Raw genomic sequence first — 13,787 nt, forward strand, 5'->3', positions numbered from 1 at the left:
GAAATAATACAAAAACTTTATTTTATTTCAGCTAGTTGCCAAAGCATCATTTTCATTTAGTTTAACTTGATGTATACTAAAATAACTAATGTAAATAACTATACAAATAAGAATGTAGAACTATATAGACATTTTAATAGAAAAATATGGCAAAACACAATAAAATAACTTTAAGAATGTATAAAAAGCAGAATCTTTGCTTCTATTTTCTCTTCCTGTAGCTCAAAAAGTAGAGCAAAGCGATAAAACAATATATCAAATATAATAACAAAAAATGAACAGCAATACAACACTACATTAATACTTCAACAGCTTTAAGATAAAATCATTTTTTATTTTTCCTTTTTTTTTAAATAATCTTTAATACGATGCAGATCTGAAACAGAGATACCTTGTAAATATTAACATCTTCATGAAATGACTCGCTTAGTATCAAAGCTGCCATAATTTACAATAAAACATCCCTAATTTATTGGGTATAGTATGAATGTCCCCATAATTAACTGGAAAAATCAGGTATCTATGATTACAACTTATAGACAGGTTCCACTTCTGCTTCAAGATTGTTACAGACAGTCTTAAAGGAATAAAATTAAAAATTAAAATTCTGTCATCATTCACTCACCCTCAAGTTGTTTCAAACTTGTATGAATTTCTTTTGCTGAACACAAAAGAAGATAGTTAAAAAAATGTTGGTAACCAGACAGTTGATGGACCCCATTGACTTCCATATTATGAGGGAAAAAAATACCATGGAAGTTAATGAGGCCCATCAACTGTTTGGCCCTTATTTTGTGTTCAACAGAAGATAGACATTCATACACGTTTGAAACAACTTGAGGGTGAGTAAATGATGACAGAATTACAATTTTTAAGTCAACTATTCCTTTAAGAGAATCTGTGAATCATTTCTTTGCTGGTGTTAAAAAAAACATTTACATTGTACTGTGAGTTTGTAAAACAATTTATCTTCTGGCCACAAAAGGATTTAAAGGCTGTAGGATCATCGCAAACACTTTTCGTTCTGTCAGCCATCAGCTCAAGGGTGTAGACGGAAGCGTGTCAAAAGCGGCAGGTGGTCAGAGGAGTTATGCTGGTTGGGAAGGCCATTAACCTCAAGGAGTTCATCTTTCCCCACCAGGGCTAACCTGCCCAGCAGCTGCAGACCCTTCTCTGGTGGCACACTGCATTCTGGGTAAGTGATGGGGGGAAAAACACTATGGTAGCCAGCAGCAGCAGAAATTTTGCTGTTGAATGTACTGCACTGCAGCAAACTGCAGCATCACGGGTCACATGACCACAGGAGTGGTGATGTAACATTTACATTGATAGTCTAGTGGCATCAGCTTCTACTTTGATGATATACATATTCATGTGGCGACAGCAAACACAATAGCTGTAGTAATAAATCATCTGAATTATTAAATGTTGCATTAAACAACAACTATTGAGTGTTTCCTAGGAAAGATAATAGTGATGTAATGGTCAAACCTGCTTGAGCCACCTCATCCCCCAGAGCTGCGGAGTAGAAGATGTAATCGACAGTGATGGCTGTACGTGAGTGACATGTGGTGATCTCAGATTGACCGCTCTCTTTAAGATAGTGGGAGTACGCTGAGGTCAGCTTTAAACCGTGCTCTATGCTGGGCTCGGTGAAACTACAAAACAGATCACATGAGAGAAGAACGATTACTGTTAAAAACATTTAAGTTCGACACGCTGAGAAAAGACATCGCAGGAGCTGTCAAATTTGCAGGAACACAAAAAGAGTTACAGAAACTAGGGGTTTATATGAGTGAATCAAGCAAGGCACTGTAGAGATATATTGGGATTTATATTTACCAATCCAGTTCTGTTTGTTCCAAATCCTTCAAATCAGAATCTGTGAAAATAATTCAAACTAAATGTTAGCAGCTGCACATTTAAAGCTATTCCAGAATGCATTATAGCTGGAACTGCCTCTGTTTAAATCAATATTACTGTTTACCATGTATAGTAAGACTAAATGTAAAAGTTGCTTTCAAAGTGCATACAGTGGGCTCAAAAAGTATTTGGACACTTAGGTTAAGCCAAATAAAGTATATATATATATATATAAAGTAAGTGGCATTTGCCTAAAGTTTAAATGATAAAACAATAGATATATTGGAGAAATATTTGGATGTATTTGGACACTAGAAGTAACATCAGTTGCCCTAAATTACAGAATACATGCATTAAAAATCTTTTTTCAAGGACACCAACTAGTTAAAATTCCCTGCAAAAATGACTAAAATGGAAATGTTTTTTTTTTTTTAGAAAAGGTCTAGCATCATTTATTTTCACATGCCACTTTGTTTGATATTTTTAATCTAATCTTATAACAATCATACATTTGTATTTATGACATAACTGTTTGGGGGTTACTGTATTTGCTGTAACTGTTAATAACAGAGCAGCAAAAAAAATGTCAGATCATACACTACCGTTCAAAAGTTTGGGGTCATTACGTTTTATTTTATTTTTTAGAAATAGATTATTACTCTTATCCAGCAAGGATGCATTAAATTGATCAAAAGTGCAAGTTAAGCCTTTTACATTGTTATAAAATATTTCTATTCCAAATAAATGCTGTTATTTTTTAATAGAAAACAGCTTTATAAAACAGTAATAATATTTAAAAATATTACTGTTTTTACAGTGTTCATTAGAAATAACATTTAAAATACACTGTGGAACATAATATTTGTTGTTACAGTTTTCAAATGTTCTTGGAAATTCTTAATATCTGTTTACATTATATTATATGTAATAAGGGCTGAAAGGTGACCTGTTGTTTGGCTTTCGTACTGGCACTGCTGAGAGATGCCTAGACTTTTGGGCCAAATTGGCACAGTCAGAATACGCTGCCCCCTTGGGTTCTCCTCCTGTCCTGACACCTGCAAAATCAAGTCAGAAAATTTAAGAGATGCCAAAACTGTGGCTGCATCCGAAATCGCATACTTCCCTACCATATAGTAGGCAAAAAACAGTATGTGACAAAAGAAATACGTCCAAATTGACAGTACTCATAAAAGAGTAGGCAAAAAGTACCCTGATGACCTACTTCTTCTGGCGAGATTCTGAGGTGTGTATACGATGGACACTTTACTATCCCATGATGCCATGGGAGGGGATTTATGAATGGAGATAAAGCGACGTAACTGACGCTGGTAGGTCACATGATAATGACATCATGGCGAATGTAGTACGTCCAGATAACATTCATACTACACACACTTTTACTTTTTAGTGGTTGTGAAGTAATTACTTATTCAAATTAAGTACCTACTCAAGCGATTTCGGACGCAGCCATAATCTGAAAAAATAAAAAGCAAGGAAATGCCCCAAGATTCTCTACCTTGCCAATGGTTATGCCATCATAGTGCAGTCTGCTGTCCTTAATAAAGCGATACAGGGGAGACCAGGGAATGGAGTTAAAATCCCCACAGAGCAGCACAGGACAAACGCTGCTGTCAGGTAACTGGGCCACCCGGCTTATCTCTGCCAGCAGCATAGCCAGCTGGGCCAGTTTAATGTCCCCACGCCTAGGGTTGTACAGTAAATGTGTGTTGGCCACACAGATGTCGGTGAGAGAGCTATGGGGGTCAATGGGCCGCAGCAAAACAATCAGGCCCACGTTATCACGGTCCAGGAGAGGGATGCCACGCCGGAAATACTCCACAGGATGACAGGAGACCAAAGAGAAGCGCTCACGTTTGAAGACCACAGCACAGCCGTCAGGCTTAAGTCCCGTTCTCCGTTTGTATTCACAATGGTAGCCTGTTTTAAGGGAAGAGAATTGCTGCATTAAAAATTAAGCCCTGTTTCTCACTATTTATTGAATAAAGTATGGTTAAAAAAGGTTAAAAGTGTAAAATTTTCATTTTTACACAAGATTTGGAATCCCAGATTTTCAATGTGAAACCCTCTACTTACATGCTACCAATCAATCAAAGAAATTAATGCTTTTATTCAGCAAGGATGCATTAAATTGAATAAGTGACATAAAACATTTACAATGTTACAAAAAAAACTTTTTCAAATAAATGCTGTTCTATTGAACCTTCTGTTCATCAAAGAATCCTGAAAAATATATCAAAATCCACAAAAAATATTAAGCACCACTACCATTTTGTTGATAGTGAGAAATGTTTCTTGAGTCGATTTTTCTATTAAGCTTTGCCATCACAGGAAAGAGATATCAAGGAAGTAAAGCAAGTACCTAAAGATTCTAGCGAGGGTTTGATTTGTTGTTTATAGTGGTCCTCTTGCACCTCCTGCAGGCACATTATCTATAGAAAAAAAAGTTATTGCAGATATTTTAAAGAAAATCATCCATTCTTGTCCACTGAATATAAAAACAAAGCATCGTTAGGCATCTAACACTCACTTAAAGTTAGTCTTTTTAATAACTCTGCTAAATATAATCTTTAACAAATCTTAAAATCTATGTGTCATACTGCACATTATAGCACCTAATTTTCTCCTGCATTTAAAATAATTGAGTTTTTAGTGTTTTTAATTTATTTAGAGAAAATAGTATAGAATTTTAACACCTGACATTTACCGTTATCAGTCATAACATGAACGGCTTATTGATATTAGCCGGAATTTTAATATCTGTGTATCCCTACCATTACATAAAAATAACATGTATAATGTTTGTACACTCTAAAGTTAGAAATTTGCTGGCAAAGAGGTCAAGCTAGTCAGACAGTTCTGAATGGCATTTTAGTAGTGATGTGTGACTGGTAACAACGTACGGTATTAAACAATTGAATCCATCAATTTTACCTAAATAAGTTTTACGCGGAAATGAGAAATAATGAAAATATTCGAACAAATGATTCTTTCAAGAAAGGCCCCTTCACTTACATCAGCACTGTGTTGTTCCAGCTCTTTGATGATGTTTGAAAACCTATGGCGCCAATCCAGAACGGGAGGATTACAGTGCCTGTAAAGATACGTGTTATCACAGAGCAGGTCTTGCGAGAGGATATTGTAGGACATCACAGAAAAATCAAATGGCCGTTTTTGTTTCCCCCCTTCCGCAGATGTAGCATTACAAAGTTGAGAAAGATCCTCCCAGTGTCTCTTCAACTCTGTGAAGAAAAAAGATTATGGATTTGGCTTTTTATGCACAACAACATACCAATACATCAATATGAATTAAAATGTGCATCCAAATCATTCACCTGGTGTGGCTTCAGTCCTCTCTGGGTTTAAAGGAAATTTTCCAGGAGGCACTGGAATGCCGGTTACATTGCGTAGCCATTCAGGACTTCCTTTTGGACTCCTGCTGCCATTTGGAGGTATACGTTCAGGTGAGCGTTGAGATCTTTCCCCTGCCGGCCTTCCATCCGCACTCTTTCTCCTTTTAGGAGATGGCTCCCGATCAGAGCGGTCCATCAGAAATGCAGAAAGGTGAAGGCCTCGTCTGGGTTGAGTTTGTGGCAATATTTCAGATCGCCTCCAGGAACTCCAGTTGTACGGATCCGGAGGTCTCGGGGGCCTGTTGGAGAGGTGTCTGACAGTGCTGAAGGAGGAAGAGGGATGCTGCCAGTGAGGTGGTTGTGTCCACCATAAATGACTAGGCTGATACCAGTGTCTCCAGTGGTTGTAAACGGTCTGAGCTGGTGGAAAGCCCACTGTGCTCAGGTACCGGGCAAACATGGGATGACTGCAAGAGGAAAGAAAACCTCATTTATTATACCACAGAGCAAACTTTTAGAAATATTTACCATGGTTTTACTATGAAACAATTACACTAACTTAAGTTACCTTGCCTGAAATATTGTAGAATCATTATAAATAAGACTTTACTAAGTTATGGTTTGTATTGTAAATGTGTTTATGCTACTATTTTTTCTAATATCATAGTTAGAAACTAAGCATGAAAATCAAGAGTCACTCATGCTTTTACCTGTGGTTACAATAGTAAAAAAAAATTCACAGTTAAACTATGCAATTGCAATCAATATATGAGCATAATGAACTTTATGTACAAATAAATAAAAATGACCTAATTTACGACATGATATACATTTCATACATATATTTATCTATCGAAACTTCCCATGATATATTTAATAATTTCATTACATACTTATTTTTATTTAGTCTGTTAAAGGCCTCCATAATTATGTTGATATATTAAAATAGATAATAGTATCATGCCGTTTTGCTTTTGATAGTCATCGACATAGTCAAAACTCACAATCCATATATTAACTTACTTTGGAGGTATTCCTGGTCTGACATAATTAGAATGAGTGTGTCGAGGCATGTAACGTCCTCTTATCGTAAAACGACTCTTTTTAGCAACATGATTGAAACCCGAAAACTATTATGAAAAGACGTCTAGCTGTTGTAACATGCTAACACAACAAAACACAGATGATGGCGTTTGAATATGACGTCACCAGCCATGTCCGAATCTCGTGAATGAATCGTTCATTTGAGTCGGATCTTTTCTATGAATTACCATCAGTCGAGAACCAGAACCGACAAGTGAATTGACCGACGCTTGAATGGAGTGCACCGATGATTTGAGTGACGGCGCGAAAAGTAAGTAAATAAAGCAGTTTGTAGAGCCATCAGGACATAGAAATAATAGTGCTATTAAATTATATTTACCAATATTAACTTTGTCACGTGGAGTTAGACATGCTTCCTCTCATTTTTTAGCTCTGCTTATTTCCAGTAGTAGTTTAATGTATTACAATTGACAATAGACAAACTATTATTAGCCAGCTGGCTGATGATGACACCACTTACATACTTAGAAATTGCAATTAACAAAGACCAACAAACAAGATGTAGGCTAGATAAACTAAATACCCAGTCCTTCGCGCGCGCGCGCACACACACACACACACACAGACAGACACACACACAGACAGACAGTAATTTTGGTCAGATTTGTTAATGTGTATACAATCTTATTTTGTAAGTGGATAAGTTACTGTTTTAAGTAAAACTTAAACAGTTTTATTTATTTATTTTTTTAAAGAGGTTTTCTTTGGATTGTTTGACTACTCAAAAAAGAGAATATGGAAATATTAATTTGTGTTTCCTACTAGCCATATATTTTAAGTCCATAAACAAAACTTTTCTGGCTCTTTACCAAACCTCTTTTTTTCTGTATCTGTGTATCTTTTTGTCTTTATTTTTAGTTTGTTTCCATGTCTATCTGTATTGCCTTTATGCGTTGATGTTTTGGAATGCTAAAAAAAAAAAAAAAGATCGAAAGAATCGATTCGCGGAAAGGATTCAGACTCGAACTAGTCATGACGGAAAGCATTATGTGACAAAACACAAGAACGGTCGGTCCTCCACAAGCAAATTTGTTAGTTACAGTAAATGTAGACATCTGATTGTTTTTGAGCAGTGTGACAACAACCCAGGGCATGGAACTGCCGTTAAATCAAGGCTTGATCGTTAGAATAGGCCTATTCATTCAGATTTGCGCCGCATATATAAGTAAACGTCCACTGTAGCAGTGGAAATAGCGTTTCACTTACCGGTGCATTTTACAGATAAAACTATGCAGCAGTGTCGATAAACACACCGCGGAACTCTCGATCCATCCAGATATTAAATGATTGTTGTCGGTGTCCCAGTGGAATGCTCAGCTTGTCGTCTCTCGTCTCCCTGTCTGTCTTCTCTTGTCTCCCTGTCTGTCTTCTCTGAACGCATGGTTTCGTGCTGTTGTTACAAAACATCTCGAACGTTTGGTCTTTTTTAAATATTTATTTATTTATGCTAGTAATTTGCAATTCATAGAGTATATGTTAAATTATAATATATGTTCCTATCAAGACAAAATATTTGTAAGCTAGGCCTAACTATTATTAGGGGGTCCAAAAGAATTCATCTGGGTTCAATAGGTTTATATAAATGTATTGTGTGAACAAATGTTGTAACCACTAGACGTCACTCTTGTCTTATAGATCCCGGGTTAAACTCCATTCACTCTACTAGGCTACTCAATAAACAAATAGCCTTTTCAGAATTGAAATGGTTAACTTTGGTTATTCTTAAGCCAGGGTAAACAGAATCCTCGGTTATCATGTTTCATATTTCACACTTTTCGTACATTTGCTGTCAGGTTAACCCTGGGGTTATTAGCCAAAGACACGCATCCTGTTTAATAACTTAATTAATGTGTAAATGTTGCCATGTATATCTGCCCTAGTGTAAGTTTCCTGAAACATACAGCAAACATAATAGTATGTATTTATTACTCCAATTCTAAATTAAAGTCATCATGAAATCATAATTTGTGGAATATTGAATTATTTATTATAAATGATTTATCCATGCACATCTTTTTTTTTCTTTTTTAAATGAATGTGCCCTCGTGATCTTGACCCTCTACAATTTGCCTACAGATTTGGGAGGGGGACGAACAATGCCATTGTAGTGATTTTAAATGATCTATACACACCTTTTGAGGGTTGTAAAACACGTGCTTGCGTTTTATTTGCAGATTTTTCATCAGCATTCAGTACAATCCACCCACAAATTTGAGCAAACAGACTTAGAGACAACTTCCAGCTAATCTCAACACTAATTTAATGGATCTTGAGAGTATTAAAGTCCTTTATTGAGAGTATTCTCTCCTACTGAATTGTATGCTGGTATGGACATTCAAAAATCACCCATAGGAACAAATTGGGGAAAATTGTTAAAACCTGTGGAAAAATCATTGGTAAATAACAGGTAGACCTGTACCAACTATATCTGACCAGATTGGCACAGAAGGCAGACAAGGTTTGCATGGATACAACCCATCCACTTTCAGTGGAGTTCAAGCCGCTCCCTTCTGGTCGTAGATATAGATACCCTTAGGTTAGAACCAACCAACCGAGCAAAAAACTCATTCATTCCCATGGCAATAACCCAATCAAATAAGGTGTGGGGAGGGGTTGACTGGAGAATAAATGTGATGAAATGTGTTTATTTATTTATTTATGACATTGTGGATGTGGAAAAGATTTGTGTTGTGGATTATGTATCAATATGCCTGTACTGTACAACAAATTGCCTCTTGGGGACATTAAAGTTTTCTAAGTCTAAGTAAGTCTAAAGGTGATGACACACAGGGCAACTTTTTGTGCAATGTTGCTGGGCAATCTTGCCGAGCGATTGTTGCTTGGGCACTTTCCCATTGAAAATGGGCAATACATTTCTATCTGGATAATTTAGATCGGTCGTGGGCCCTGTGTCTCATCTGGTTGCCCGTTGACGGCAACATTGCCCAGCAATATTGCTCAAAAAGTTGCCCTGTGTAATGTGTATCCATCACCTTTAGAATAAGCATGAGAGTTTTTGCAACTGTACAATGCATATGATTATTTAATAAGTTAAACAACTTGGGCGGTTTATGATTGGTTGTCTGATTCAGAACCACTCTTTGTAGGATTTTAGACGTATAGAAGGTCTCTGGAGCAGGTCTTTAAAACCCAGGGTTATCAGAATCAGAAAGAGCTTTATTGCTAAGTGTGCTTGTACACACAAGGAATTTACCTTGCCCATAACACATAACATATAAGAATAGAAAATTTTAAAAAGTATAAACACATAAATAGGTTTAGCCAGAATAAAAATTTGATAATGAACATATTTACAGTATTGTGAATAATAATATGAATAAATAGGATATTGCACAACAAAGTTGCATTGAACTGTTCAAGAGAGAAATAGCCGTTAAGAAGAAACTGTTCCTGTGTCTAGATGTTCTAGTGCCTTCAACAGTTCAAGGTTGTGGCTGGGGTGTGATGGTTTTACCTGCCCCTTTCCTCACTCTGGAAGAGTACAGGTCCTGGAGGCTGGGAAGGAGGGCACCAATAGTCCTCTCCGCACTCCAGACAGTCCGTTGTAGTCTCCTGATGTCTGATTTGGTGCGTGAACCAAATCAGACAGCTATAGATGTTAGATAAACACAGGACAGACTCAATGATGGCTGAGTAGAACTGTATCAGCAGCTCCTTTGGCAGGTTGAATTTCCTCAGCTGGTGAAGGAAGTATAACTGGGCCTGGGCCATTTTCATTGTGGAGTCCCACTATGATTGTCCCACTTCAGTGAGATGGCAGTGCCCAGAAACCTGAATGACTCCACTGCTTCCACAGTGCTGTTCATGATGGTGAGTGGAGGGAGTGCTGGGGTGTTCCTCTTCCTCTTGAAGTCCACTATCTCCACTGTTGTGTGTTGAGCTTGTTATTATGACTGCCCCAGACAGCAAGTTATTCGATCTCTTGTCTGTATGCAGACTCGTCACCCTCCTGGATGAGGCAGATGACTAAAAAACAGAGCTGAACACAAAGATGAATCAAACCCGTATACCTACGGTTTAACTTGTGTTTCATATTTCCGATATTGCTGGTTAATGTGAGCATCAGAATTTTCCAAAAACAATGCAGTCACGGTCCCACAAATCCAGACCTTTTTGTTACCTTTAATAAGGCTGCTGATCAACACTCTCCAGCCATCTGGCATTCATGACCTTACCCACCGACACACTCCATTAGCTCATATTGCTCTGTGCATTTGCTGCATAAATACCAGTTTTATGAGAACATTTCTTTAAAATCATTTGGAGAGGCTGTCAAACCGACAAGTAAATAAACAAATAAGTACACTGAAATGTCTTCACTGACTAAATATAAATTGGTTGGGTGGTAGGTGTAATTTGGCGTAAAAAACGTGTTGACACAGCAAGAGACGTTAGAAGAGGAGGTGTTGTGCTGTAATTGGAGGTAATACTGGGAGAAAGACTATAGAGACAGACAAACTGCAACATTTTGTTAAAATGAGCTGATTTTTTTTCTTTTTTTCTTATTGCGATGTCTCAGAAAGGATTGATTATTTTTAGTTCTGCTTTAACATTTTCATGCAAACCCCTCCAATCATTATTACCATGCAAAAACCCAGGGATGAAAAATTAACAGCTTCTTTTATAACACTTGTCAGCCTCAGCAGTTTTGAGGTTCACCTTGGTCCTTCTGACCACACACATACATCAAATATTAACATCTGCAGATAACCGTGAGGCAGAAGGCTCAAGAAGTGCCACGGTAAATGGGTCAAAGTAGACGGAGATCTTGCATAAATTTAGTATGATGTGTGGAATGCATTTTCAATTCTTTCCTTCCCCAAGGACAGTATGTGGAAAAGGTCACTGAGCAATGATTCTCAATAAAGATATGCTCTTTTTTTTAGAGCACCAACAGTGCACTGCAAAACTGTATAGGATGCCACAGGAATGACACATCCAATATTTTGCAATATTTTAAAAACTCATTAAACTAGTCGGCTAATTTTTCCACCAATAAAGACACATATTTTGATTAACACAGCTACTGTATTTAATAGCGATTACTCCTCATTCTCCGCTTCAATGTTCAGTGCTCTCATTACAGTTATGATGAAATTAATTTCAGCCTATCATGTGTGTAACGTAACAGAACACCGTTTGAACCTGCCTTTCTGTCGTTGTGTGGACTTGAAGGCCCGGAGGTTTATTGCGATTTAGACTTTACGCGAAACATCAGGTGGCAGGCGTAGATGCAGATTAGTAGTTTAGCGAGCAAAGGCCATTGCCATCTCACTCTTTAATAGGATCAAGCTGGAGTGTAAAATGTGACTTGAATTAAAGTATAATTACCTTACAGCAAAGACAAGCCACCAGCGGCTCAGATGTATTGATTTAATAGTAATCGAGTGTGACTTCATGTTCAGCTGGTTGGAAATCGAGCCGCTGTTTAATCTGTTGTTTTATTCCTTCTTTCCAAAAGGACCGATCCTCAATCATGTTCGCATTTTCCCAGATGTAAATATTATTATAGGAATAGAAAATGGATTTTTGGCTCATGTTATGCTACAGGGTTCTAGACAAGACATTTTTTAATTAGGAAAATTACACCTAATATAAATACATACTACCATTCAAAAGTTTTGGGTGAGTAAGATTTTTTTTTTTTTTTTAAGAAAATAATACTTCTATTCAGCCAGGATTCATTAAATTGAATTAAACAGGGTTCGCACAAGGTGCTTGAAGTACTTGAATTTGACTTTTTGACATTTAAGTCCTGGAAAACCCTTGAAAACAGCAATATTTATGAAGAGGTACTTAAAAAGTGCTTTACTTACTTAAAATACAATATGTTTTTTCGAAAAAACGCAAAATTAACACTGCAGCCTGTCTGATAATACAAAGTACGGTAACATTATAATATGAAATATTATTTATTGAAAAATAATAGCCATTATAAACTTTGTATTTAATATATATTATTAAATACGTTGTATTTTGGATACCTTATATCGGTAATTTGAGTTTTAAAAATCCATAAGTGATAAGTGAGATGTAGTCCTTTGATGTAGAAGTATTGTAGTCCTTGAAAACCAAAAAAAGTAGTGCTTGAAAAGTCCTTGAAAGTCATGGAATTTCTTTTTACAGTATCTGTACGAACCCTGATTACAATACATTAAATACACCTATGAGGTGGATAGATTATCTCGGCAAAGGAGAAGTGCTCACTAACACAGATTTAGACAGATTTGTGAACAATATTTGAGAGAAATAGGCCTTTTGTGTACACAGAAAAAGTCTTAGATCTTTAAGTTCAGCTCATGAAAAATGGGGGCAAAAACAAAAGTGTTGCGTTTATAATTTTGTTCAGTGTATGTAGAGAAGCAGAATGCCTGTTATCAAACGCGTATGCCTTTGTGCTTGTTTCTGTTCAAAGTAAGTGTTGTTTCAGTAGTTAAAGAAAGCACTAATCGTGTTGATTTACAGCACCAGCAAACTTGGATTCAGACTTCAGTGACCCTGTCCATGTAATCAATCTGTTTCTGTGGCCCTCTGTGGCATATCTTAAGCACAATTTAGAGAGAACTCTAAAATAACAGTATGTGAGACATATCAGAATTCATTACTGTTGATTTTTGTTGAGTTGTAAGTGCAGTTAAATGTATTCCATACAAAAGTGTGATATTTAATTTAGAAAATGCTGTGAAACATGAATATAAATGGGAATTAGATGCTTGTGTGAAGCTGTGAACTAATTCCCAGGCAAACAGGCCACTTCAATTTGTAATTTTACCTTCAATTTTACTTCCCTTGATATAAAAATGTCTGAATATTGTGGGAAAATGCAAACAAGAATACAAAAAATCCCTGGGGACCATATTATCTAGTTATGTTGAGGCGCTTCTGATTTAAATGTATGATTACGTAACCATCATCTCTTTTCAAGAATATGCACCGGTTAGGAATAATCCAAGGAATAGTTCACTCAAAAATCATTGTCACCTGCAATGTTGTTCCAAACCTGTATGACTTTTTATTGTGTGGAATAAAGAAAGATGTTTGAAAGAATGTTGGTAACCAAACAGTTTTGTTACAGCTCTTTCTTGATGATAATGATGGCGGTTTGTTTTGAAGAGATGTTTCTTTGAAGGATGCTATGAGACAAACTAGATTTGAGGTCATCTGTTGCAGTTTTGCTTCGGCTCTGTTAACGCACTAGGAAATAGAACCCTCTGTGTTACGGGTTCAGAAAAGTGTGATTATCCTTCCTGACCGCTTCTGCTTGCAGCCAGAGTCTGTGTAAATAAAGAAAGTCTCACTCCAGAGGGCTGTTGTGTTGTGTTCTCTGTATGAAATGTTAATGAACTGCGTGATACCGGAGACCCTCTGGTTTCGTTTGAGGCAGTGGAAGTTCTACATTGTCTTCAGCTCTCTGACAGCCGTAATGTG

General features: G+C 36.7%; 1 protein-coding gene and 1 long non-coding RNA gene across 5 annotated transcripts in view; one reads left to right on the forward strand and one right to left on the reverse strand.

The window, feature by feature from the left end:
- On the reverse strand, window positions 1–7,873 carry angel2 (angel homolog 2). 3 transcript variants are annotated; one of them, XR_013822922.1, is made up of 10 exons: window positions 6,258–6,472; window positions 5,217–5,701; window positions 4,897–5,123; window positions 4,244–4,313; window positions 3,380–3,801; window positions 2,810–2,918; window positions 1,843–1,882; window positions 1,492–1,658; window positions 867–1,191; window positions 118–607 (listed from the first exon to the last, which is right to left on the reverse strand). XR_013822922.1 is itself a non-coding variant. In XM_079888196.1 (9 exons), exons 1-9 carry the CDS (start codon window positions 7,550–7,552, stop codon window positions 1,040–1,042), a joined length of 1,680 nt encoding a protein of 559 aa, XP_079744322.1. In that variant the 5' UTR covers window positions 7,553–7,873; the 3' UTR covers window positions 1–1,039. The 3 variants fall into 3 exon arrangements, 2 of the variants coding, with proteins under 2 accessions (XP_079744322.1, XP_079744321.1); XM_079888196.1 differs by lacking the exon at window positions 6,258–6,472 and adding an exon at window positions 7,545–7,873 and having other exon boundaries at window positions 1–1,191; XM_079888195.1 differs by having other exon boundaries at window positions 1–1,191; window positions 6,258–6,449.
- LOC307168351 overlaps window positions 6,516–13,787 on the forward strand; it is a 26,205-nt gene continuing 18,933 nt past the window's right edge. For both annotated transcript variants that reach the window (XR_013822923.1, XR_013822924.1), the window contains exon 1: window positions 6,516–6,588. This is a non-coding gene — a long non-coding RNA (uncharacterized lncRNA). The remainder of the gene's footprint in view (window positions 6,589–13,787) is intronic.

Source organism: Squalius cephalus, assembly GCF_949319135.1.
Source record: "Squalius cephalus genome assembly, chromosome: 12".
In the NCBI taxonomy this organism is placed as follows: Eukaryota; Metazoa; Chordata; class Actinopteri; order Cypriniformes; family Leuciscidae; genus Squalius; species Squalius cephalus.